General features: G+C 45.7%; 1 protein-coding gene across 4 annotated transcripts; it reads right to left on the bottom strand.

The window, feature by feature from the left end:
- Positions 1-4356: 4356 nt before the first annotated feature.
- On the bottom strand, positions 4357-26906 carry VGLL3 (vestigial like family member 3). 4 transcript variants are annotated; one of them, XM_029578963.1, is made up of 4 exons: positions 26704-26906; positions 16847-17099; positions 11306-11785; positions 4357-6633 (listed from the first exon to the last, which is right to left on the bottom strand). In XM_029578963.1, exons 1-4 carry the CDS (start codon positions 26839-26841, stop codon positions 6587-6589), a joined length of 918 nt encoding a protein of 305 aa, XP_029434823.1. In that variant the 5' UTR covers positions 26842-26906; the 3' UTR covers positions 4357-6586. The 4 variants fall into 4 exon arrangements, with proteins under 4 accessions (XP_029434823.1, XP_029434825.1, XP_029434822.1 ...); XM_029578965.1 differs by having other exon boundaries at positions 4360-6630; XM_029578962.1 differs by lacking the exon at positions 4357-6633 and adding an exon at positions 6645-9473.
- Positions 26907-27344: the final 438 nt, after the last annotated feature.

Raw genomic sequence — 27344 nt, 5'->3', positions numbered from 1 at the left:
TCTGACCCAGTATGGCAATTAATTATAACATTATTTATACCATAATGCCCCGGGTAGAAAATGCCCATGCGGAAAATAAGGCATGGCCTCACCGGCTTTCCTCTTTTCTAGGATTATTTTTATCATAGCCTCAAACATTTTGAACAGTTAGGTCAGTAAACTGGGAGTATTCTTTGGGGGGTGTGGGTGGGGAGATTTAAAGCCCATGCACCAACCTCTCCAATTGTCAGGTAACAAGGCAAGCATCATGTGCAGCTTAAAATAAACAGAATGTTGGCTGCCGGCCAATCAGGATATGGGATTCCCACTTCAGCATTCTAGGCCACGCCCCAGCTGAATCATGAATAATAATAACCATTGCTAGGCTGGCCACTCCTGCTTCTTCTGCCCAGCACAGTATCACACCAGAAGGAGTGAGGGGGAAAACCATACAACATTTTATAAAGCAAGCCAGCTGCTCTTTTCATAGGCATGAAACATATTCCTGATTTTAGTGAAATAGAAGCATCCAGAAAAATGATCTTCCAAAAGGTGGGCCTAACCATCAGCTGAGAATATTTCAAACTTACACACGAGTAGTAATATCTCTTTTCAGCTGAACATTGTATTACTTCTCCCTACCCCCCTTCCATGGGGTTAATCGGGAGGCACAATGGCAAGTGAGATTCACTGCCTTGCAAAGGGGCCTGGCTCCAATTTTCGCATCAGCTCAGGTTGGGGATGCTGCCGAGGCAACGCTCACAGAAGCCAGGGGAGAGGAAGTCTCAGCCATCTCACAACGGCAACGTCTAGGGGCAGGAATTAAGTTCCCTGTTATCCTCATTCCAGAAGGAGCCATGGCTTGTGGTGTAATGGCTGAGCTGGGAGAGGATACCAAAATAAGAGTTTTAAAAAACGCCTAGGTAGTTGCTAATGAAGGCCCCTAGCACCGTAGCCCAATAAAGGTAATTTCTGATTGAGCAGGAAGCTCAAAGGTGTACGAAACTGACTGGCAAAAAAAAAAAAAAAAAGTTTTCCTCCAAAGAAATTTTTCAGAACCCCTGGGAACGGCTGTGTTGTTATTCATTTATTTTATTTATTTTCCGCTTTTTGGATCCAATTGGTTCATGCAGCATCTGTGAAGTCACTGGTGACTTCATACTTCATGCAGACCAATCAAATCCAGCTGGCATGAGGGTACTCTTTCGCTTACAGATCTGCTGCCTGACATTAAAAGGAATTTACAGACTAACCATTCGGTAATATTTGTAATGGGGAAAGGGTTGTTACTGCTTCTCGTGTGTACTTTTGAAATCATACGACACCAGTAATAGGCACTGCTTTATTTGGAAACGATCTTCACAAGTTCTGCAGCCAACATGGAATGCTTTAAATTTCTGAAGTATTAATATGTAAACCCTCAGGGGTAGGAAAGCAGGTTTTAGAAACCAAGTTGAAAAATAGGAATTTACATATCAAGATTACTTCTTTCCTGAAAAATATTCCCTTCCTAAAGAGAAATGTGCTTCTTGGTTGACCTGTTCCAGTAATATGGATGTAAATTCGCTAGGCCTCTGCTGTGCTTTTTTTTCATAATAAATCTGTGGTAGCTCTGATCCAAGAAATCTAAAATGGCTGAAGACTGACCAAAGGGCAGAACAGCACTTCTAATTCTAAGCTATAAGAAATGAAATATGCTTGGACAAAGAAAGGCATTTTGAGGAGTAACACCAAGGAGGAGGCAAGGCAGGAGACAGACACATACTGCACACCAGGGCCGGTGCAAGGGTATTAGGCACCCTAAGCGAACCTTCTGCCTTGTGCCTGCCACCCCCCCCCCCCCCCCCCGGTCCAGGCCCTGGCTCCGGCCTCATTCACTCAGACAGGCCCCCCTCTCTTACACATACCTAGGTTCCTTGTCTCATTCACACACGCAACCTTACACAGGCTCCCTCCTGCTCTCTCACTAACACCATTGCTCTCACGTACACACACAATCCCTCTCACTCACACACACACACACACACAGAGCTACTGCTCATGCCCCCCGAGACTCTGCTTCTCTCAGCTGTGAGCAGGATGGGCACTGCTTCCAGCCCGCCACGTGTCTGCATTTTTCGGCCGTGAGCCAGATGGGTACAGCTCATGGTCCACAGATTCTCTGCTCCTCTTGGCCATGAGCAGGATGGGTGCCGCTCCGCTGACCGCCGTCTCTAATCCTCTTGACCACAAGCGAGATAGGCTCCGCTTGCGGCCTGCCAATACTCCTCTCGGCCCTGAGAAGGATGGGCTCCGCTCATGGCTCCATATGGCTGCTCTTTGCCACCCCCTAATGGTTGGCGCCCTAGGCGACTGTCTAGTTCGCCTATTGGGACACGTCAGCCCTGCTGCAAACGTGTAAGTGTGCCAGTGTTTAATTTCAAGAGGGAACTTGGTTGAGATGTGAGATAAATTAAGGCTGCAATAATACGGATGATAATAGCAGTGCGCTTGTCCATAATGAAACTACTCTACAGTAGTCACAGCTGGACAGAGATGACTGAATAACGCTCAGACAGAAACTGTCACAAAGGTGATCAGATTTCACATACCTTTCCCAACTTCATGGATGCAATAGACGTTTGTACCGCCCTAACTCAAATTTCTAAAACAAAACTAAAGAAATGTACCCATAAACAATACCAATTAAATATGTTTTTTGACAGGAAAGAAGTGTTTGGTAAGTTTATTGAACTTATTGTGCTAGTGCTAAACTCAGACAACTGGCCAAGCCCTCAGAACAGTCCAACAGCAAAAAAACCAAACTAATAATAATAATAATTGTATCTGCGTCCTGTGGCAGTTTAGAAAAAGGAAAAATTATCCTAGTCCTATACCCCTTCCCTGCCCTTCTTCCCCATCAAAGAACATATGCCATGCATGAAAATGGACCCCGTCAAAGGAAATTAACCCTTTCTGAAGGAAGCCTTCAGCTCTCTCCCTCTGCTCAATCACTACAGCTAAATGTTGACATCTGCTTTTAATATGAAGCATTTTTAAGCAGCAAGCTGTGTATCTATCAAACAAACTGCTAAGTTTGTCAGGCAAAGGGTTCTCCATGGTATTTCAATTTGCCATCTGCTCATTAGCAGGCAATAACTTCCAGACTTGCTCTAATTGTGCATATTGTTAATAATAATAAACTAGAAAACCTTATGAACATCTCTTCTGCCCCCCAACTATTATCTATGTAACATCCTACTTAAAGTGCTTTTTGAAGGATTGATGGATTGGGGCCTTAAAGTGGAAGAGTGGCAGTAAGAATCAGGGTTCTGCTTCCACGCTGGAGCATACAAGAAGGTAGAAAACACCTGATCATATCCCCATATTCAAATTGCATTTAGATTCTGAAATTGGTTTAGGATTCTCTAAATTGCGTTGCAGTCATGGCATTTGGGGGGAGGGGCGGTGAAACTCAAACTGCTCAGACTGGTACAAACGCCGTGGCAAGTTTTTATGTTCAGGCCGTGCACCAATAATCAAAGCAAAATTTCATGGCTAATGTATGAGCAGAGATTTGCACCTGCTTTTTCAGTGGCCGCAACACTCGTAGTTTGACCTAACCCCACCCCCTAGAACCCTGCAGAAGGTGGGCAATTTTCAAAATAACATATCAGCATGGGGAAAACAATGGCTTAAAAATCACCCTCCATGTGTCCAAGTGAAATGGTTTTCAAGACCCATTTCCTAACCTGCTTAAGGATCAATACTGACAAAGGTTTAGATGTCTTTGGAGAGAAGATCCTTGCAGCTGCTGGGAACCTCCAAGCTCTGATGACGCTCTGAGAAGCTTGGGAAATGGGAGATGATCTTTTCTGGACTTGGGTCGAAGTACTGCTGTTCTGTAAAGCAACGGGAGGACCCGGGAAGAGATGTGTTTCTATATGAGCATCCACCAAGTCACTCCAATGCAGCAGTATTGCCAATGGTTAATTGCCAGCTTCACCTATTATTAATCACAAGCAGGCATATTCCTAAAAGTGTGTGAAGCGTTGATGTGCCATTTTGTGACAGTGTGGACTACATTGATATAAATGAATCTGTTCCAGTCTTATACTACCGGGGGGGGGCGGGGGGGTAGGGGATGGGGAACGTTTACACTTTTACGCTGACTGTGTGCTGTATTGTCATGGGTTCAAACAACTTGTTTATAGTTGTGCACGTTATTACTTAAAACCTTAATAAAAAATGTAAATTTAAAAAAAAATGCACATTATTTACTGCAGGCACCATTATTTTAAATGTGGTCTAGTCACTAATAACGTGGTTTGGTGTGATAGCACTCAACAACTTCATGAATATGTCTATCCATTAGGCATGTTTCTTCGGGGGAGAATATTCAAAAGTTTTATGCAAATGGGGACACCCCCACATCCTGAAGATACAACAGTAGGCACGCTGTGGCTTCCTGCAGCTATGGCTCTTACAGCTTGATAATAACATGGAACGAGGGACTCGGACAGTGCTCCCCTGCAACAAAAACATTTACTGTTTTCTACAGTGAAGCTGCTAATTCCCTTGCGTTCCCTGGATGTGACATATCTGAGGACTGCTGTAGATTCCCCCCGCTTGTCCTTGAACAGATTCATCCTGTCTTGACAATAAACCAATTGGCCAATTCCTAAGACTTTGCCAATGCTGAGAAACTGCTCTGCAATACTGCACACGCCTACCAAACCGCCATGGCCCTCCTCTGTTCCACACCAGCTTTTCCCATAAAACTATTTCCTGGGTACTGGCCATTTTTCTCAAGGATGCAGGCAGTGCTTCCACCATCTCCATAGCTTCCTAAAGTCTTCCAGTTTGTCCTACAACAGCTAGTGGCAGCCATGTTAAAAAGAAAGTCATAAATGGCAGCACAGACAGCTGGTATCTGATTGTTTCCTTTTGCTATGATCTCACATCAGGGCTGGTGCAAGGGGATTAGGCATCCTAGGTAAACCTTCTGCCTTGAGCCCATCCCTCTCCGCAGTGGCACCGCCTACCCTCGCGGAAAGAAAAGAAGCATTTGGGGGCCGAGGCCAACTTGCCGTCGCCAAAGAGATTCAAGAGAAGCTTTTGAGCCGGTAGTTGCCGTCAGGTTGGGTGAGGACGGACGGATCGGTCGCTCATCGCTGAAATATCCTGCCTGCAGCTGCTGAGCTGCCACTACTGTTGTTACCATGGCAGTGGCTGTCTCTTATCCGGCATGGCATGTCAGTTACCCCAAGCCCCCCATTGATATATTCGCACTGCCGTGAGACTGTCACTATGCCGGTCTCTTGCCGCAGCTGCTGCCCCAGGTCGCCGCTAGTGCTTCTACCGGCCCTGTCTCAAATGACGACATACACAGTGCATGAACCAAAGTGACTGATACAATGTAGGTCTCGAGCTGAATGTGGGTGCCGGAAGGTTAAAGAATTTAAAACCTTAACTTGCCAGCATACATTAAGAGCTCAATATTTAGACAGCTGTTGACTAGGTTAGTTATCTGAGCAAAGTTATGGGTGTGATTTTAATCAGAGCTGCAGTGGGACAAGGTAAGGCTGGTATTTTTCTGGCCACACAGCGATCAATATGCCTGCTCACTGACTGAAATTTAGCTCTGCTCCAGGAAAACTACCCGTGCAGCCTCTTTTCATCCAAATCAATTTTGAGAGCACAACAAAGGGGAAGAAATATACAAATTTTGCCTTTTAGCCAGCTAATTCTTCCAACAGTTAGCTGGACTGAGCCTTTGATGGTCGACCTCCAAATTAATCATCCATGAGCTCCACTGTTTGCTTTGTCTGCCTCTACATCATACATGGGGTACAGATTTCCTTTCTGTTGGAATCCTACTTATTTAAAGAAAAATAAAAACCTCAAATCCTGTTCCACTGTGGAAAGAGAAGGTCCAGCTTAGCAAAATTCTTAAAAAACAAACAAACAAAAGAGCACACATGAGGTAACAAAAGAATTTTTAAAACAATTCGTACAGGTACCATTCACATCTCAGACATTGAAAAATAAGTATTTTTGTTCTTATGCAAAATTTCTATATTTTTTGTCCCAGTGCTTCTCTAAGAGTAAGTTCTTTAAACAGAACATAACCATTTTACAAAACTTTTTAAAAAAAAAAAAAAGTCCTTTTAAGATCATCCATCTCTTCCAAGCCAAAAACTTTCTGTATTTCTACAAAAAAATTCAGTTCTCACGGAACAACAGTGTTGGGCTCTGCAGAGGAGGGCGGTTGGGCTCCAGCCTCTGCTGCTTCTTAATGAAGGCAATTTGCAAAAATGCGAAAGGCTAAAAGGACTGAGAAAATGTTTAACTGCAGCTCAGGTGCCAGTTCCTATGAGAAAAGAGGCGTCTCCTTAAGGATCTTCTGACCCCACCCTCCAGAGAACACCTCAATAGATAACAGCACAAGCGCCTCCTTGCCCTCGTGTGCACGGACCGTAGGAGCTCCGACCCCTTTGGGTGGCAGCTGTGGCTTCGTCCCTTTGGTTCTGTGTCCTTTCAGAACCAAGGAGGGTCTTGTTCTGATGCTGTAAACCTGCTTCGTCCCTTTGGTTCTGTGGCTTCGTCCCTTTGGTTCTGTGTCCTTTCAGAACCAAGGAGGGTCTTTGCTCTTCTCCTGATGCTGTAAACCTGCTTGAAAAAGAGTGAAAATAAGAACAGGTTAAAAACCGCTGCACAGAAACAGGAGCATGAACAGAACATCTCAGACTACGGCTACCCGGATATTATTATCTAATTCAGCAGCAGTTTAGTTTTGTCATATACCAGATACTTTGAAAATGTACACCCAAAGCTCAGAAACCTTTTCACAGGCAAATATAGTGTTAACCCCTCTATAATCAGCCATATCCGATAAGTTGATTTCTCACCACCGTGCAAGTATCTGCACATCCTGTTAAACGCGCAGTGAGGCAACATGCTGCTGAATTTGTGTGCCAGGTAGACTTCCCTATCAATAATATACAATATAATCAGCTGCCAAATAGAATCCATCCACCTAGCTGGGATGAAGGGTGAGTAGCACCTGTTCTGGTTAGAATCTGACAGTCCTCAGGAGTGCACAGATACAGTGTTTGAAGCAGATATTTAAAGGTGGCAATGCTATTTCTCTGGCCTTGGTAAAATGATATCCATCCATATAATACTTATCAGCATTGTACTAGTGCAAGTGTGCAGTACCGTTCAATGGTGATAGTGCAATAAATCCCTGGGCCAAAATGCGGCAATGGATGATAACAGGATTTGCCCGAGGTCACAAGGAGTGTTAGTGGGAGAAGCAGGATTTGATCCCTGGTTTCAAGCTCACTGCTAAAACCACTAGGGCCAATCCTCGCCTCGGCCTACGCAGCAGCTGCACTAAGGTGTCTCCCACCACAGTGGTTGGTTTGAGGCTAGAACACGGGCCCTTCTACCATCAAGGTGGCTGGAGACATAAAGACAGCTAAATCAGAGAACTAACATTTCTGTATAATTACAACTTCCACCGCTCTTCCTTCCGCATGTTAAAACATGTTATTTGGGGGGAAAAGCTGAAGCAATGGAAGTGTAAGGAAGTTGTTATGGTGTCCCTTCAAGGGCCTTGGACCAGGGGAAGGGGCAGTATTCATGTGTAAATTATAAAACAATCATGGGGGTGGGGGGTGGACAATGATAAATGTTGTGATTGCTTTTCGTCCTTAAGAAGAGAATGACACTTCGGCCCTCTTCCTTAGGGCAATTCATGTTGGCACACTAATGTTTCCCTCTCCCACTTTCATCCGCCCAAGTTTCCAGGAGCGAGGGCGCACCATCCACGTCTTAACCGCTCTTCTGAATAGATGGAGGGCTTTCATTGTCATCGGGGGATTGAGCAACAAGTGTTGTTTTTCCATCCTGAAACTATGTGCGCTGTTGTTGTGTGACTCAGTATTTCCACATTAACAGCATCTCGCCAATCTGTAAAAAGCCGGCCCTGCACTTAATTATGGCTGTGGTAGGATTCAGCTTTTCTTCTGAAACAAAAATTGTAAATTCCAGCTTGTGCAGTTTGCAGAGGATTTCACAAAGGAGCTCTACAGGGAGAATAATTCCTTGCATTTAGCAGCACAAATATAAGGTTTGCACTGAATAGCCATCAAGTTCCAGTTCCTGTCGTGAATAATAAAGGCTATGAAAACCACCACCAAGCTGGATCAACATTCGCTTGACGGTTCGCCTAGAGTCTCGGATCTTACAATACGATGTGTAAGCGACCCTGCAGTAGGAGGAACCATGCAACATAAAATCAGAGCTCAGGATGACCTTTTTCTGGAGATGACAGCAGCACTGGACACAGGATGATCATTCTTTATTTTGGGAAGTCCACCTGGAGATGGATGCTGTTTCTTTTCAATTTAAAGGACACAAGTAGAGCAGTTTTAAAGCAAATATCCCCATCCTATCCATGTCCTCCCATATCCAGTCCAACGACGGGAGAGGTAGGACTCCCAAAAGCAGAGCTCCCACAGGCACACACCAGTAGTGACGTGAATGTACAATTACACATGCAGAATAGGGCACACTATTCCTTGCACACTGAGCGTGCAGTACAAGGAGCCTGTGTGCACACTATAATATGCTTCCAGGTTAAGCCATGGGTCAGTCTTTAGAAATCTCGTACACACACTCCTAGCTACAGCAGAGTCAGCCAAAAGTAAACAAGATTAAAAAAAAAAAGGATTTAAAGGCATCACATTTAAGGCCTTATGGAATAAAGACAGTTTTTGTAGGCAAACATTGGTGAATAAAGTCCTTAATGTCGTAATTAAAGGTATCTATAAACATGAACAAAGACCTTCCTCTCTTCCTGCCAGCAAAGAGAACAAACACCACAAGCCAAAAGACAAGGAATGTCCCCCAACTGCTATGGAAAATAGCTTTTTCTAGCACCAGTAAGTAGTTGATAGTTTCCATTTTCACAGACATATAAGCACAAATGGAGAGACGGGAGTGGAAATACAGAGATGAACTGTTCAATGTTCAATCCAAGTTCTTTTCATAAAATTCATAACTTCTGGATATTGAAATTTAGTGGAGTTGTTGATATGATCAAGGTGCTCCTGATTAAGCTCTAACATGAAACATTGACCTTTGTTGAGCCAGGATCATGATTACAACTCATATTTTTAATTGAAAAAAACAAACAAACCTCACATAACGCAAATGATGTAAAGGTCCGGGTGGCCCGTATGTATAAGGGCACGCCCTCAGGCTTGCTGATGCGTATTTATACATCCAATAAGTGTATTGAGCTTTGAATTTAATAGGATGATTATAACTGGTCATTTACTTGAATTTCCTTCTTTTGCGATTTGTGTCACTTTTGGTGGAAATTATTGGCTCTTGGACTATTTTGTACATTGTGAGATAAGACTGAAACCATGTCAGATTTAAAACTCTATGCCGCAACTCTGTAATCCAGCCACCACTCCTCGACAGAAAGTTTAATTTGAAACCTGAAATATAGCAAATTGAATGCCATTTCAGATACAGCAAGCTCCGTTCTGAGGAACGGAGCTTGCTGTATCTGAAATGCTGGTATTGCATGTTCTTTACTAACAGCAGTCTGAAAAAGCAGATTTAAGTGATAAGTGTCATGTTCAAATGAATCCATCCTCCCCTGGAAGCATGCTATAATTATTTGCTGAAAATTATATTTGCTGTTTTTCTGTCACTTGCTGCTCTGCATCACTGATCTAAAAACTTTTTCCAGTGTTCCTGAAACAGTGCCTGTGCAGAAGACTTATGCTGGAATGTGTAGTCCAAGGAAATGCAGCCGTCAATCTGGCGAGGCTCCTTGCAGGGTAACCCTAGATCATGCCCATGCATGGTTTCAAGGAGCCACCAGAGAAGAAATGGAGCAAATGCATTACATGGAACGTTTACAGCCCCGGGACAGAGAATTACACACCGAGGGGTGGATTTTAAAAGCTGCGCTACCCGGCGCGCACACACGGACACACGATTTTGTAACATGCGCGCGCATGTTATAAAATAGGCCCGGCGCACATAAGGCTTTTAAAATGCGGCCCTGAATTTTTAAAATTTTCCACAGAGGAACTTATCACATTTGGTTATTAAACACATGCAGTGAATTTACACTGCCACAGATGACTGACAGGAAATTCAGTACAACTGAATATTTAGAAAACGTGAAAAAAAAAAAAAAAAATGAAACAGCCTTGAAACTACAAAAAAATGATGCATCACCAAGTGCCAATACAGCAAGGACCCAAAGGTAGCTGCCAACCATCCCAGCATGGTGTGAACATTCCCAGCGTTCAGAAAGCAAGAAACACCAGACTGCTCCTACGTCTTGCTGTCATTGCGCATATAAGGCCAGATTTTAAATCTTACAGGCGCTACCGCGCGCATGTTATATGATCCGGGGTCGGCACGCGCAAGGGGGTGCGCACTTGTGCACCTTGCGTGCGCCGAGCCCGAAGGGAGCCCTAGTGGCTTTCCCCGTTCCCTCCGAAATCGGAATGGCCTTGGAGGGAACTTTTCTTTCGGTCCCCCCCCCACCTTCCCCTATCTAACCCACCCCCCAGCCCTACCTAAATCCCCCCACCTTATTTTATTTTTTACGCCTGCCTCTTGCAGGCGTATCCTGCCGGCGCGCGAACCTCCGGCACGGCCGCTGTGCCGGAGGACTCGGGTCCACCCCCGGATCGGCGCCACGCCCACGACCCCGCCCCTTTTTTTCAAAGTCCCAGGACATACGCGCGTCCCGGGGCTTGCGCACGCCGCCGAGCCTATGCAAAAATAGGCTCGGCACGCGCAGGGGGTAGGTTTTCTGGGGTTATGCGCGTAACCCTTTGAAAATCTACCCTACAATATTTCCAAATGTTTTAGCAATATATAATACTTACTGAATTTCACACACATGCACAGATACACTGAAAGAATAAAAGCGAAGTAGAGATGGCCATGGAAAAGAAAGCTAGGAAGGAAGAGGCAGGAGGTGACCGACATTACATGGGTGTAACGCACGTGTGTGAATCATTAAGTACATGTTCCATCCCCGTCCACTATCCAGTCCAGCTACTGATACATCCTAAGGGTTTCTGAAGGATACTCTAGGACGCAGCCTGGATCATCTTCCTCTTTCTCTGCTAAACTGCTAGGAGATTTCTTATGGGGGTACGTTAGAGCATCTTCTGAGTGAGTGTTCCTCAAGATTTCATTACGGCACGCTTTAGGTGGCCATTTATCCCTCACATGCAGGACTTGTCAATGAAATGCACTCAGCTGGGCCAGACCCCGACACAAGCACACAGGGACTTACCTGCATCAAAGCCAAAACTGGGCACAATGTCCACAGTGCCATGAAACGCTCCAGCCCACGCGGAGGCAGTACTCGTGGCAATCGTGGAATCTGTCTTTGTGATATCACACTGTGGTGCGGGGATTCTGGCCGCGCGCACAGAAGGGATCAGCAGGGATCCATAGCGGGGGTCAAGGTGGGAGCCAGGATGGTGGTGCCGGCGGTGGTGCATGTAGACCTCGTGCACGTGGGTGTACGGTGGACTCCCCTGAGATGCCAATGGATAGTGCCAAGGTTCAGACACAGCAGAAGGAGCTGGGGCCACCGTCTGGTGCAGGCTGTGCCCTGGCCAGCTGCTGGGCTCCGTGCTGGGGAAAGCCCCTGATGTGGTAGCCGGAAAGTCAGCATGGACACCACTTACACACTGTGGTGGTGGAGGCTGGTAAGAGCTGTTCCAGAACGAGGGTGGAAAACTGCTCCGCTGATTTGAAATGGAGCCCTCTGAAAAATAGAAAGACACTGAGCACAGGATGTGTATATAACAGTTACTGCTGCTTATATATGGAAGAGAATATACACTAAGGGGCCGATTTTAAATCTGACGTGCGCGGGGTACATTTGTGCGTGCTACCTGGTGCGCACAAATGTACACCCGATTTTATAACATGCGTGCGCTGCCGCGTGCATGTTATAAAATCCGGGGTCGGCGAGCGCAAGGAGGTGAACACTTGTACACCTTGCACGCGCCAAGCCCTAGGGGAGCCCTGATGGCTTTTCCCGTTCCCTCCAAGGCCGCTCCGAAATCGGAGCGGCCTTGGAGAGAAATTTTTTTTCGCTCCCCCCCAGCGTTCCCTCTCTTCCCCTATCTAACCTGCCCCCCAGCCCTAGCTAAATCCCCCCCTACCTTATTCCACGGAGTTACGCCTGCCTCTGGCTGTAACATGGCTCTGGCAGGCGTAACTTGCGCGCGCCAACATGGCCGCTGTGCTGGAGGACTCAGGACCACCCCCTGATCGCCGGCCCGCCCCTTTTTCAAAGCCCCGGGACATGCGCGCACCACCAAGCCTATGCAAAATAGGCTCGGCGCACATGGGGTTAGGTGCGTATCTTACACGCGTAAGCCTTTGAAAATCTACCCCTAAGTCTAAGTGACTCATAGGACAGGGACGAAGGTCAAAACTGTGCACTCTAGCAGAAAAAGTCCAAATACCTACTGTACCCGAATGTAACTTGCTTTAAGTTACCAATAAAAAAGTCTGAACCTTTTTTAATTTCATGGACGTCGATTCCCAGAAACAGAAGAGATGACAGCAGAAGAGTGTGTTATATGACTGCCTAGGCCAGGGGTCGGGAACCTTTTTGGCTGAGAGAGCCATGAACACCACATATTTTAAAATGTAATTCCGTGAGAGCCATACTAACTACAACCCCCCACCCTCCTGACTCCCAAGACCTACCAAATTAATTTACTACAACCCCCTACTCTCCTGACGCCCCCAAGACCTGCCAGATTAATTTACTACAACCCCCCATCCTCCTAAACCCCCCCCCCCCAAGACCTGCCAAAAGTCCCTGGTGATCCAGCGGGGGTCCAGGGCTCGCAGACAAATCTTTAATAAAAAAGTAAAAATCTAACAAAACCCCCCACCCTCCTGACACCCCCCCAAGACCTCCAAAATTAATTTACTACAACCCCCCACCTTCCTGACACCCCCCCCCCCAAGACCTGCCAAAAGTCCCTGGTGGTCCAGCGGGGGTCCAGGAGCGATCTCCTGGACTTGGGCTGTCGGCTGCCAGTAGTCAAAATGGCGCCGACGGCCCTTTGCCCTCACTATGTCACTGGGGTTGACCAATGGCGGCGGTAGCCCCTGTGACATAGTAAGGGCAAAGGGCCATCGGCTGCCAGTAATCAAAATGGCATCGACGGCCCTTTGCCCTTACTATGTCACAGGGGCTACCGCCGCCATTGGTCGACCCCAGTGACATAGTGAGGGCAAAGGGCCGTCGGCGCCATTTTGACTACTGGCAGCCGACAGCCCAAGTCCAGGAGATCGCTCCCGGACCCCCGCTGGACCACCAGGGACTTTTGGCAGGTCTTGGGGGGGTCAGGAGGGTGGGGGTTGTAGTAAATTAATTTTGGAGGTCTTGAGGGGCGTCAGGAGGGTGGGGGATTTTGTTAGATTTTTACTTTTTTATTAAAGATTTGTCTGCGAGCCAGATGCAGCCATCAAAAGAGCCATATCTGGCTCCCGAGCCATAGGTTCCTGACCCCTGGCCTAGGCTATTTTAGGGAACAACTGTAAGCGCATAACCCAGGACGATCCTTGATGTCACAAAATACTTGTCTAATATCCTTCTTAGAAGGAATATACAACAATGTGATATTAGGCAAAAAAGATTTTCGAAAACTGGCCCCATCCTGTAGAAGCTTTTCCCAAAGGATCTGCTGATGCGTAAGATGGGGAGTTCCATATTTTTAAGGATACAACGTAAAGTCTAGTTGTTTTCTTCAGCCTTTGGTAACTATATTTTCAGGTTCTATTTTCTTTTGGGTTTATGTCACTGTTTATATGGGTCCTGTGGGTATATTGATTGATTTTTTCTGTACTCTACTTTAACTTTTCTACTGCTCGGTGCCATTATGGGTGGGTGGGAAATAAATGTAATAAATAACAGGTCCCCCACTTAATTCACATCCAGCACCCTTTCCTTTCCATGTCTAACCACAAAGCTGTAATACTAAGAATTGAAACAGCAACCAATAGCAGTGGGAAGATTTAGAATCTTAACAGATTTGTCAAAAAAAATAAAATAAAAAAGTTCTTTCAAAAATTGGGGTCAGTGTGGAGGTAACTTCTCTCTGTCATGGTTACATTTAAAGCTAGTTGATGTTTCGTGACCCCCCCATCCTCCCTGCCCTCTCCAATGTCACTACCTCCAGCTACACCAAAGAGGAAAATAAACCAGAACATGGAAACAGGCAATGCGACACACATGACTATTTCTGCCATTCCTACTAGGAATATAAATATGGATTTCATTATTCCCTTTTTGTAAAGGAAGAAAAAAAATCTCAAATTGAAGCAAAGCAACTAATGTTAATTAAGCAAAGCATAGTATAGTGTGTGCGCCATCATGCCTTGTGCTTTATATAACTGCATCCTCCTCCTCTCCATCTTCACGGGATCAAATGTGTCTACAGAATGTGCTACCCAAATCACGAAAAAGGCACCAACGGGCCAATACAGTACAGTGCGCGCCGACGGAGCACCCTGTTAACCCGCCATTGGACGCGCGTTTTCCCTTACCCATGTTGATGGCCCTATTAGTTATTCCTGTGCGATTCAGAAAACAAAATGTGCAGCCAAGCCTCACATTTTGCTTTCAGAAATTAGCGCCTACCCAAAGGTAGGCGCTAATTTTTTTGGGCACTGGGAAAGTGCACAGAAAAGCAGTAAAAATTGCTTTTCTGTGCACCCTCCGACTTAATATCATGGCGATATTGTCGGAGGTCCCGAAGGGTAAAAAAAGTAAAAAAAAAAAAAAAGAAAAAAAATTTGAAGTCGGCCCGTGGCTGTCTGTTCGAAAACCGGACGCTCAATTTTGCCGGCGTGGCTGTCAGCGGGCTCGAGAACAGACGCCAGCAAAATTGAGCGTCGGCTGTCAAACCCACTGACAGCCGCCTCTCCAGTCCAAAAAGAGGCGCTAGGGACGCGCTAGTGTCCCTAGCGCCTCCTTTTGCCCGTTTCTACTGCCGGGCCTCATTTAAATACTGAATCGCACGCACAGGCGAGTGGCCTGTGCGCGCACCGGGAGAGCGGGCATTCGCCCGCTCTCCCGCGGACTTTACTGAATCGACCCGTAAGTGCTGGGAAAAGTTATGCATATAAATGTTTAAAGTTTTACTCTTCGTGGCTTCTTGACTGATAAACTAAACAGTGGAGACTGAGAGAGCTGAGTCACCCCAGACGCAGGGGTGTGGGGGGGCTCCACCATTTTCAAGTAAGATGCAATCAGACTAGATGTCAACGATAGTGAATAAAAAACTGCACATTTTGTGCTAGGCCTTCCTTATTGATGGGGCCAGGCAGTAACTTGCTGGCCTTTGGCATCTCTGAAGCGACTTGCAAAGTTGTCCCTCACTGGTAGAAAAATCTTTTCTTTTTTTTTTTTTTTAAAAGTAAAATTACTTTACCAAGAAAGGTCGTATGGCTGCAAAATTCCATTAGTGTCCCCAGGGAAGAAAAATCATGCAAAAAATAGCATTATGGCACTACAAAGAATGACCAGTTATAAATACAAACTGAAAACATACATTCCAGTCATTTCGTGTAGATACACCATAAGAACGTTTCCGATTGAAAAAAAAATAGTTATTACAATCTGAACAGGTTTCACCATAAGGAAGATAGGATTCCTATAGAAAAAAGCACAGAGACCACGGGATCCCTGTAGAAAGAAGCACGTTTATTAGAGGGAGGAGCAGAGCCCACGGGATCCCTGTAGAAAGAAGTGCGTTTATTAGAGGGAGGAGCATAGAAGCTGTTGAAAGTTAAATGCTTGGTGATAAGATTTCTAGGTACTGCTCTATATTTTGCAGGAGCTCTGCCGATACAATAACAGCAGCGTTCCGCCTGCGGATTACACGCCAGCCTCGAGTGCCATCACTCACCACTTGAGCTGCCAAATCTGTCTGTTTACTCCATGGCTTTCCTGTCTGCTCAGCAAGCAGAGAAAAACTCATTTTCCAAACTGCATTGTTAGACAGAGAAAATGGATTGTTCCTGCACTGAACTCTGCTCTTTAGCAGCATCAGATAATCAAACGGTATATGTCTGATAACTCCGCAGAAGAAGCCTTTCAGAATGCAATAAAGTGATGATAATAGTACAACAAAGCGGAGGGTCCTGGAGTGAGGAAGCAGAGTTGGGCCCCACTCTGACAGTCACTTCTCTCGCTCCTTTCCTCCTACAGTGAAGAGTGTGTGAGGGAGGGGGCAGCACTCTTCCCTTCCTGGCCCACACTCCCGTTGCCTCCATGGGCCTTTGCAGCCTGGTCAGCTGATCCCTGCCCTGGCAGCATGACTGAATCATTCATCAAACTCACATATACAAACTATAGGTCATATTGCCTCTTCTGAGTATTAAGCTCACACTTTCAGGAGACAAGGCATCTTACTGTTTGAAAGATCTGGAATTCCTACTTCCTAGATCTTTTCAGTAGGTGTGAAACAAGAAGATGCAGGTGAAACATCATCACTCAAAGCCCTGGAAGTCACTGTGTGCTTTGACGAAAGCATTTTACCTCAACCTTTGCCAGCCTCCCTTTCTACTTGCACTAGAATATAACATGCCAGTGAAGAAAATAAGCGCTGCCTTATCCTCACCTCAGAGGCGGCCGCTCTTCCTGCCATGCTGTGTTTCTCAAGCTCTCTAGAACACAATTTGCATGAAAGGCATGGCATTGGAAAAAAGAAACAAACTATTTTCCTTTCAGCTGTGGTGATGCACAGCAAAACCAGAGAACGGGCATGCAGTGCTCGTTCCCACACTGGCACCTTACCTCTCCAGAGGGGATGCGGCCCGGACTTGCTTTTTGCTGTGCTGCTCTCTGAGCTGAAGCTGCTGGCTTGGCTCAGGGCCCGGGAGAAATGTTCATCTACTTCTGCCCCAATGTCTCCCTGGAAATAGGTCAAGAGGACACAGCGGGAGCTCAGGTACTCCATGTCCGCAGGCTGCTCCTTCTCATCCTCCTCCTGTTTAGGGGGAAGCGTGACTTCCAAGGACTCTTGCATCTTGAATGCACTTAATTTCTTCTGAAATAAAAATAAAGGGATGGCAAGAATAAGTAACATAAGAGATGACAGCAGAAAAAGACCAAATGGCCCAGAAGGTCTGCCCTGTTATTGTAGTCCACACTGCAGAGCACAGATCCCAGCTGCCACCTGTAGAGCACGATCGCCTGTAGGATCTCATTCCTTCTCCACTGGACTTCACTTTCCTGGGTAACTGAGCATGCAAGATCCCCTTTTTAATTCACATCCAGCAACCCTTCCCTCATGTTCCACCACAGGGCCCACGATAATCCAAAGTGCCACCAGCAGAAGCGCGGCTGCTATCCCAAACGTCAGGCAGCAACCTGCCTCCAACAAACCAGTTTCTTTTCTGTACAGCAGCACCAGACATGCAGCAAAGCAGTCACCAATCTAGGAGCCAGACAGACCTGGCTACATGAGCGCCTGCATTTCCACTAGGACTTCCTCTTGTTGCTCTACTCGCAGTTTATCAAAATGGATCCAGCTCACTCTGCCAGGGTCAAAGCCCTTACACTAACAGTTCTATACTATTTAATTTTTTTAAATCATTAACAAAATCAGTGTCCAAACAAAGACATGGCTCTAGTGCAAACGCACAAAAGTCAGAGGTAAATACATATAATAGTATGATCTATGTGTATACGTGTTTTCTAACCGAAAGCTTCTCCTGTATTCATGCTTTCTGGAGTAGAAGACATATTCCAGAGCGAAGCTGAAACTACCAGAAGGTCAAGTGCTCCTGTAATGGATGTTACTGCACTAATGAGAATAAAGCAGGACTGTTATAGCACAGTTCAGAGAATGCAAACCAGAGACAGCTTTGAACTGTGGGGAATAGGGCTGGAAGGGGAGGGTGGCCGCAGCAGGTGTCCAAAGAAGAGTGCTGGGTTTTCAGCAGCACCCTGTCAGGGGAGACCTTCAGCCAGTCAGAGGCCAGGAATTAGCAGCTCTGCTAAGAATGTAATCCCTATGTCTCCTTGGCAGATTAGAAGAAGTATCAAGCATTAACTGTTCTCAGTCTCTGACCTCTGACTGGCTGAAGCTTCTCCAACTAGGAACAGGATTTTCCTTTTCCACACATGTAACTAAATTACCAAAAAAAATACATCATGAGAACATAAGATGTGGAGCTGGTCAAAGGCCCTTCGAGCCCAGCATCCTGTCTCTGACAAGTGGTCGATCGGCAGGAATTACCTGGCAGATCCATTCCTTGTTGCTCACTCCCTGGGATAGGCAGTAGGTTCCCCAAATCTACCTGGCAAACAATTGTTTATGAACTTGTCCAAACCCCTTTTAAATCCTGCTATGCTAGATGCCTTGACCATGTTCTCTGACAACAAATTCAACAGCTTAATTGTGCATTGAGTAAAAAAAAAAAAAAAAAGATACTTTCTTCAATTTGTTTTGAATGTGCTGTTAGTACAAGCAGTAGGGACACTTTATGAAACTATCTGAAGGAGTAAATATCCATACCCTGTGTACCTGTTCCACTGCACTCATGGTTTTATAAGTCACAATCATTTCCTCTCAGTCATCTTTGTTCCAGGATGAAGAGCCCTAACCTGTTTACCCTTTCCTCATAGGGGGAACCGTTCCATCCCCTGTATCATTCCTGTTGCCCTTTTTTGTACCTTTTGTAGTTCTGCTATATATTTTTTGAAATAGAGCTGCACATAGTAGCTGAGGTGTGGTTGCATCGTGTAGCTATACAGAGGCAGGATGATATTCTCTGTTTGCTTTCTTGACCACTGCCACACACTGGTCATTGTCCAGTGACTTCAAGATCCTTTTCCTACCATGGAAGCCAGCACTGTAGTTTGGATTGCTTTAAAACATCACCTGTCATACTCACTCTGCCTCCAGAACTGAGGGGATAAGCCCATTTTTATGCCATTTCAGTCTCTGGGTTCTTTGCTGAGAGTGTTCCCAATTTGTGCAGATTGTGACAATGACTTCTTGTCTGTACACACGCCACCGAAGCAGCAGCCAGGGAGCTACTCCATGGTAAGACACCACTGTCACAAGTGCTCGAAGACTAGGGTTTCTTTTTGCTTTTCTAAGTATCAGGCTCTAGGCAACATACAAATATAATTAAAAAAAACAAAACTATAGAACCATTTAAAAACATTCAAATATTACAAAAGAAAGAAAATTACTTTTTTTCTTCCTAAGAGTACCATAAAAATCAGAATAAGTAAGCCTTAAGAATATTGCTACAAAAAACTCATAGTGATTTCTAAAAGGTGTGCACTTTAACATAGCCATGTCTCCTACATGCAAAAAAATCTCTTTCTTCAAGTACAGGTTTCAGTTGTTGGTGCTGTAGTCACATGTTACTAGTATCAATGTGATGGCTACTGGGAGCTCCAATAAAGCGTCTTTAGCCATGAAACTTGCTGACCATGCTGTCTAAATAATCTGCATTTTACACTGTAGCAAGAAATACAACAATAACCAGTAAAGGATCAAGCCTGAAGTAAGGCAAAGTAACCTTGTGGAACATGCAACTGTGAACATTTAAAAAAAAAAAAAGAGAGAAAGAGATCCAGACATGCAAAAATATTTTTGGCAGGACTGAGTGAATATTTTCAATTCCATTCCTCAGAATCAAACCAGAACACTGAAATAAATAAGTGTGAAGATGCATTTTTCATGGAACATATATGTTAGAGGCTGCACTCGCCAATGTCTTCATTAATAAAACCAGATCCTCGTACACACCAGGCAGCAACAGGGCGGCAGCACTTCAGCCCCACAACCTCTTAAGGAACTGAACAGAATTCCAGGAAGGTGGCATTAATAAGGTCTCTGACGAGCCCCTCACTTAAAGTAACGGTTAGAAGAAGCCACGCCATTGGCTGTCTGCATGTCACACTCCTCCCTGCCCCCCGATACTCCTCTGTACCATCTCAGGGTATCACATCTTCAGCAATCGCTGTCTGGTGACCTGCTGATCTGCTTTAGATTCACAACTCATTTCCAACTCAGCTGTAACTGAGGAGGTGATAAAACGATTTGGAATAAGAAGATATAAGCTGAAACCTATAGGAAGCCCAAGTGTAATGTTGAAAAAAAAAAGGAGAGAGACTTGTAGTACTGTAGAGATCTTCTGAATAACTCTGACCTATTAGTACCCAGATTGGAAGCGTGACTCCATAAAGCTTGGCATTCCCAGCATCTCACGAGGTCTCTATGGTTTCATTTCACAGAGCAGTGGAAACTGCGCTTTCCGTCCTCAGGGCAAGCTTACAGTCTTATCTTACAGGAAGTCCTTCCTAGCCCCCTGTATTGCCTCTTATTTATTCATTCATTCTTCTCCCCTCCCTGATGATTTCTGAATGTGCCTTGCTAGTCCTTCCTTGTTTGACTTCCCTGGCCATGTTCTTCATTGCCACCTGTAGTATCAGGCAAGGAGCTGCGTTATCAGACCTGCTACACTGTGACTTAACTACTGACAACTGGACCAGGAGGTGGGTTATTTATTTATTTGATTTATATTGTCAGGCACTTCAAAGCAGATTTCATTCAGGAACTGAAGGTATTTCCCTATCCCCAGAGGGCTCACAATCTAACGGGCCGATACAGTAAAAATCGCAGGAGAGCAGGCGAGCACCCGCTCTCCCAGCGCGCACACAGGTCACTCTCCTGTGCGCGCGATACAGTAAATTAATTTATTTAAATTAGGGCCGGCAGTAAAAAGAGGCGCTAGGGACACTAGCGCATCCCTAGCGCCTCTTTTCGGACAGGAGAGGCGGCTGTCAGCAAGTTTGACAGCCGACGCTCAATTTTGCCGGCGTCGGTTCTCGAGCCCACTGACAGCCACGGGTTCGGAAACCGGACACCAGCAAAACTGAGTGTCCGGTTTTCAACCCACGAGCTGCGGGCCTATTTCAATTTTTTTTACCCTTCGGGACCTCTGATTTAATATTGCCATGATAGTAAGTCGGAGGGTGCCCAGAAAAGCAGTTTTTACTGCTTTTCTGTGCACTTTCCCGGTGCCTAGAGAAATTAACACCTACCTTTGGGTAGGCGCTAATTTCTGAAAGTAAAATGTGTGGCTTGGCTGCACATTTTGCTTTCTGAATCGCGCAGGAATACCTAATAGGGCCATCAACATGCATTTGCATGTTGCAGGCGCTATTAGGTTCAGGGGGGTTGGACGCGTGTTTTCCATGCGCTATTACCCCTTACTGAATAAGGGGTAAAGCTAGCGCGTGGAAAATGCACGTTCAAAGTGCACTCCGCCGGAGCGCACTGTACTGTATCAGCCTTTAAGTTTGTACCTGAGGCAATGGAGGGTGAAGTGACTTGCCCAAGGTCACAAGGAGTGGCAGTGGGATTTGACCCCTGGTTCACAGCCTGCTGCTCTAACCACTAAGCTACTCTCTCCAATGAGATATTTTCTGATGTGTGGTCTTGGCAGCAAGCAAACTACTTGCTATAGAGTTTAAGATAATTAACAGTAAAGAGGTCAGAAAAAAAAAAAATTAAACCATAAATTAGGAACCGCGATTCACAGGCGAGAAGGGCCCAGTTCAGCAAAGGGAAAAGCCCTGATGAATCCAGATTGAGGCCATGGCAATTTATTATAAAGCTAAAATGGGCAAATCAAAGAAATCTGGTCAGCATTTAACATACTAGAACGTAATCCGCTTTGAAATAGCTGAAAAAGTGGAATATAAATAAATATAAATACTTCTACAGTTAAGCGCACTGAAACAGGCTGAATGGCTAAGATTTCCACCGTCACCCTAGGATTCTCTGCCTGTTGTTGCTATCTGCATAAGTGAGCATCACAAAGAATATAAAATATAATTAATTAATCAAAGGAAAGGTCCATCTGTGCTCGGGAGCGTTAAGCCCCTCCCTGCTTGCAGACAGGTGAGCTTTCTTTGGATACTAGTTGGTCAAGACTGCAGTACTGTTTTATTTATTTTTTGCCTTGTAAGTTTTTACACTTTGTTACAGTCCAACAATCCTGAGTATAAGCAAAATTAGATTACAATTTTAGTGAAAATTAGAAAAAACCCAAGCCCAACTACATATCCTTTTGGCTCTAAAAACAGCGTACGCTATATAGTTTGTAGACATGTTTCACAGTTTCAGCAAAGCACTATATGTTTTTAAAACGTAGCAAGACACGCACATTTCATGAAGCGGTCCATTGCATAACTACCTTCTGGGATGACTTGACTGGAAAGAAGACAAGCTCGTCCCATTTCTACATGGAAAATGCGGTTCAGGAAATAAAAAAACAAAAAAAAAATTATCTACACAGCAACGCCTCTGCTCAGGAATGCTCTGCTTTCTGTAAGGGCTGGATCACATTTGTTTCTCTCGCTCAGCCCTCCCTACTACAGTCAGCATCTAGCAATGCAGGGTTATAGCAGCAGGTGCTGGACAGAAGGGGGAAATCAAATGGTTGCACTGACACAGCAGTACTTTTGAAAAAGCTTTCTTATTGGTGCCGTGATGAGGGGAAGGGGGGGGGGGACGGACTCTTTTGAAACAATAAGCATGCAGATTTTCAGCTGTGGAAACCACATAGAGTCACAGGGAACATCCATCACATCAGATAACAGGCCCCTATGTGGTCTTGAAAGCTCATGAAGAAATGGAGGACTTCTTTGAATAATGTTTATGCTGGCACACAGAAAGATTTTTACAAATCGAGAAAAGGTATCCAGCCTCCTCCTGGACCAACACGGCTTCTACAACTCTGGCCAGTGAGTAACAACATTTCCTAGAATCAGGGTTTTCAACTCGGAGTGAACCTGTCCTTGGGTATGACTGACTTTAGAAGCCACACACTGAAAGGGGACCAGGAAGTGCTCCACTCTGCTCACAGATATGCAACGCCTGACTTTGTATCTCTTTGCATTAGCTGCACGGAGATGCAGAATATTGGCGCGGTCATCAAAACATTTACAGATCTGCCCCATGGTCTTTATCACCCTGGGTTCCTTACTGAGGCACACAGGTAGCTCATTCAGTTAACATCACAATCTCTATGGAGACTAAAACCAGATCTCATAAAGGCATAGCTCAAGCTGTCATTCACAGAAGCAGAAACTCTTAATACACAGACACTTCAATATACTCTGCCACTTAAAACCACAACAGCTCCCAAATCCATATTTCACTAACAGGACCATTATTAAGGTTATTAGTGGGAAGCTAACTCTGCTGCTCTACTCCTGTCCATAAGCACTATCAAGAAAATAGATGGGCTTCAGATTCCCGAGCAGATAGTCAGGATGAGATCTCCTAGCACAAGCCAGCAGAGCCTCTGCTCTGTGCAGCCCAGATTTCATCACACAGGACCCTCGGAGGATGCGTAAACCTAAGCCTGGAGCGTGCTTTGGAGACCCGATGGAGAAGAGGAGATTCCAGAGCCAAGGAAGCCACAGCAGATTAATCATCTTTAGCAGGAAATTGATTTGTACTACCCAGAAGTTAAAGAAAGGCACTTCGTAGTAACCCCAAAGCTTCCAGTAAAAGATGCTCTCTGTGTCTATTTGTTAGTTAAAAGTTCGAGAATTATCTTTCACTCACAGAGGAACAGATACTTGAGCAAGTTCCAGATCAATCATGAGCAACAAGCATTCCACACAAATCTTGATAGCAGAGGAAGAAATTCTTTAAAGGTTTGCAAAATCTTCAGCAAATCTGCTTCTTCCTGTACTAAGACAGAATATGTTTTTTTTAAAACTGATAAACCCATACAGTGGACAGAACACAAGACCTTTCTTTTATAGCATGCATCAAAATGTTAAAACTTAGATAGGTGAGGGGGATCTCTTTACTAGGCTACGGGGAATTTTAGGTTACCAGATTTTGAGATTAACAAGGCAGTTTTCTCAGGCCTAGAACCCGAAAAGTCACGGGAATGGGCATCTTTAGAGCCGTCACTTCCTCCAACATCCACTTGTGCTTGTCACTATAGGAAACGGGATGCTGGGCCTCATAGATCTTGTCTCACCTCCTTCAGCAATTCTTGCGTTCTTATCCAAAGATGCTATAGAAGACCACAGGTCCCTCCACATGTAACTGAAGAATCTCATTAAAGAGCCTGTGATCTCATCATCATCTTTTTTTTTTCTCCTGGCAGTTTCCTTCTGCTCTTTTGGGCTTTCCAGCTCAATCAGAACCAGCTCACACTGCTTCGGCGACCTAGGATCTATTCTGATTTTTCTTCTGTTCTCTTCCCTCCCAGATAACCTCCCCTGACTAAGAGGTGCAGAATATGGAAAACCAAACACAAGTGTGCAGTAAGACAGCCAATAAAATGTGCAATGTGTCAGATAGAACTTGCAAGGAATCCAATCTTCTTCTGGATCAAGCCAGATCCCTAGCTGGTTGTACTGTGAATGGCTGTATTGCCTCCAGTGGCATTCAGTGACAGGATAATATTTAACAAATTAAAGAAGAATATTTTCATTTACCCAGGGATTTAAAAAAATATGATACATACGGGATTATCCTGAAGTGATTACATTTATCACAGTAGTTAAAATCATTGTAAAGTTGAAAGGCTAGAAGATCAGACACATTAAATTAATAACAAATTGAGTTGTCCCTTCATACAGTCCAAGAGACTTTAGAGATGGGGAAAGATACTGCAAACCTAGTTGTGTACCTTTGGCAGCATCAAAATATTCTGCATAAGGACTGGGGGTGTTCCATTTATGAAATGTGCATGCTATTGTGACCATTAACATAAGGCAGCCTGCAGACAAAGAGCAGCAGTTGCTACCCTTAACAGAAAGCTTGGGGGTAGCCTGCATGGAGCAGCAGCTGCTACTACCTTTAATAGAAGGCTTGTGGTAGCCTACATGGAGCGGCAGTTGCTACTACCCTTAACTGAAGGCTTGGACTAGCCTGCATGGAGCAGCAATTGCTACCACCCTGAAAAACTTACTGGGCCAACTAGGTGGACCATTTTGGTCTTTGTCTGCTGTCATGTACTATGTAAATGGGATGGGGGAGGGGTGATGCAGGGTGTGTTCTAGGTTTGCCCACAGATCTATGTTGATAAAGGGCACTTTTTCTAAAGATTCCAGTTCTTTTAATTTGAGAAAGGTGAAGCATCTCTGCTACCAAATTTCAAGTGAAAGGGTGCTGGACTCATGGAACAGACTCCCTATGGAGATGGTACAGAGAAAGACAGTATCACAATTCAAGAACGCACGGGATAAGCACAGAGAGACCCGAGGAAGAGGAAGGAATATAAAGCTGAGGAAGAGATGTGCCATAATGTTATTGTTTAAATGTTGAGATCTCTGTTAATAACGTTTTGAACATAAAGAGCTCCATCCCAGGTACTGAACCAAAAAACTGAGGGAGTGGAGAAAAATAGTCCAATTTTACCCTGAACTTCCCAACTCTGTGCTTGGATTCTAATGTCCTATGCGAATGAGCAACGTGCCATGAGTGCCATCCCAAGCAGGAGCACGTTTATATCTCATCAGAAATGTCAGTGTCTTTCTGATATTAGGGGTCACTTCCCAAGTATGAGAAAAGGATAATAATGATAACACCTTACGAAATGCGGCAAGCACAAGTACTCTCAAATGGGACAAGTCAACATCTCGCCCTCTGCGCCCCAACCACTCCGCACTCACAAACTATGCCCAGCTGGTGTTTCCTCTCTCTCTCTCTTTTTAATATACAAATCAGAAAGGAAAGAATGCGCGATGGAGTTTCTGCTATGCCAGTAGGGCAGGGCATTGGAAAAGAAGAATTAGACATAGCTGTCCATAATTTAATGTAGCAATAACCTGTCTTTGAGCTTTCTGGTAAAATGGCACAGTGAGCAGCTGAAACCGGAGCGCACCTAATCTGCAGTTTTACTTCTGGGACTAAACTTTAATTGTTACTTTCAGCGAAGCAAAAATGTAGCATTTTAAAACTGGCAAATGAACTGCTAACTCACTAAAAAGCTTTCCGGTTGAATTGTAAACTAGCAAAATGGTTTACTGTATACCCTTATGTATGTCCCCTTTGTTGCTAATAATACAGGACATATTCATAGGACTTTGGAGTTTCTTTCAATGTTATTCGTCTCTGAAACATTCCTGAACCCCAGCAGTGTGCGATAAAAGAGAACTTGTCAGCTAACCTAAGGAAGCCTCCCCACCCTCTTCCTCCGCCACCAGTTCTGTACCGAGAGATTTACAGGGGAGCTGCAATTATTATTTGCTCTCCTCCCATTCCGGTTCCCTTCTTTCTCATCGAGCCATTAGATGCTCTCTAACTGCCTCTCCTGCCTCCTTCTTCCTTCCCAAAAGTTTCAGATAAGAGATGTGCAAACGATGCTCCTGTTTCACCTTCTTTGACCACATTTCTCTCTCCGGTGGCTCCCTGATTTAACAACACCAGTTTCCACTCCAGCACTCCGAAGAGCTTCAAGGAAGAGAAACCGGGTCAGACGGGACACAGACCCTCTCCTTATATATATTTTTGTGGGGGGACCCGTCCCGAGAATGCACGCGCTCCACGTGCGAGGGCGATCCCAGCGCCCCGGCACCAGGAACAATCCCGAGCGCTGCCAAGTGCCAAACCCCGCCGCCCTCCCCCAGCCAGGAGCACGCGCCTTGCTCACCTGCTGTCCGGGGGGGTGGGGGTGGTGGTGGTGATGGTGAAGATGGTGGTGGGCTGGGGTGCAAGCGGCCGCCGGACGGGGCAGGTACTGGGGCGCTCCATACGGCTGCGGGTGATACATAACATCCACACAACTCATGGCAGGTCCTGCGCCGCTCCCTCTCCGTCTCCCCGCCGCGCCGCCCCGCTCCTCTCCCTCTCCCCGCCGGCTCCGCCTTATATACAGCGCCGCCTGACAGCTCCCGGGATCCGGCGAGCGCCCGCCGCTCATTAGCATGCAGACAATGGGCACGCCCCGTCCCAGCCAATGGGCCTTACCCCGGCCTCCCGAGACCTCGCCCTCGGCCCCCACCGGCCAATGGGGGAGGCCCGATTCCCCCCGTCACGCCTCCGCCCGGCCAAGCAGCATGGGCACGGGGGTGGGCAGCGCAGGGCCGCCATTGGTGCAAAGTTTGACACCAGGCGGCGAAGAGATTGGGCGGCAAGGGAGGGGGGACGCGTCTGAGACCCAGAGCCACGCCCCCTCGGGGTGCTCCTGGAATAATTTTATTCCTGGAGAGGGAGGCGGCTGACGGGGGGGAGTTGAGGGGCAGCCGCGGAGCTGCCTCCCGTCCACTTATCTGCCCTGCTAGCTTCATTGCT

This window comes from Rhinatrema bivittatum, chromosome 15 (assembly GCF_901001135.1).
Source record: "Rhinatrema bivittatum chromosome 15, aRhiBiv1.1, whole genome shotgun sequence".
In the NCBI taxonomy this organism is placed as follows: domain Eukaryota; kingdom Metazoa; phylum Chordata; class Amphibia; order Gymnophiona; family Rhinatrematidae; genus Rhinatrema; species Rhinatrema bivittatum.
The sequence above is the reverse complement of the archived record's forward strand: the minus strand, read 5'-3'. Positions and strand labels throughout refer to the sequence as shown.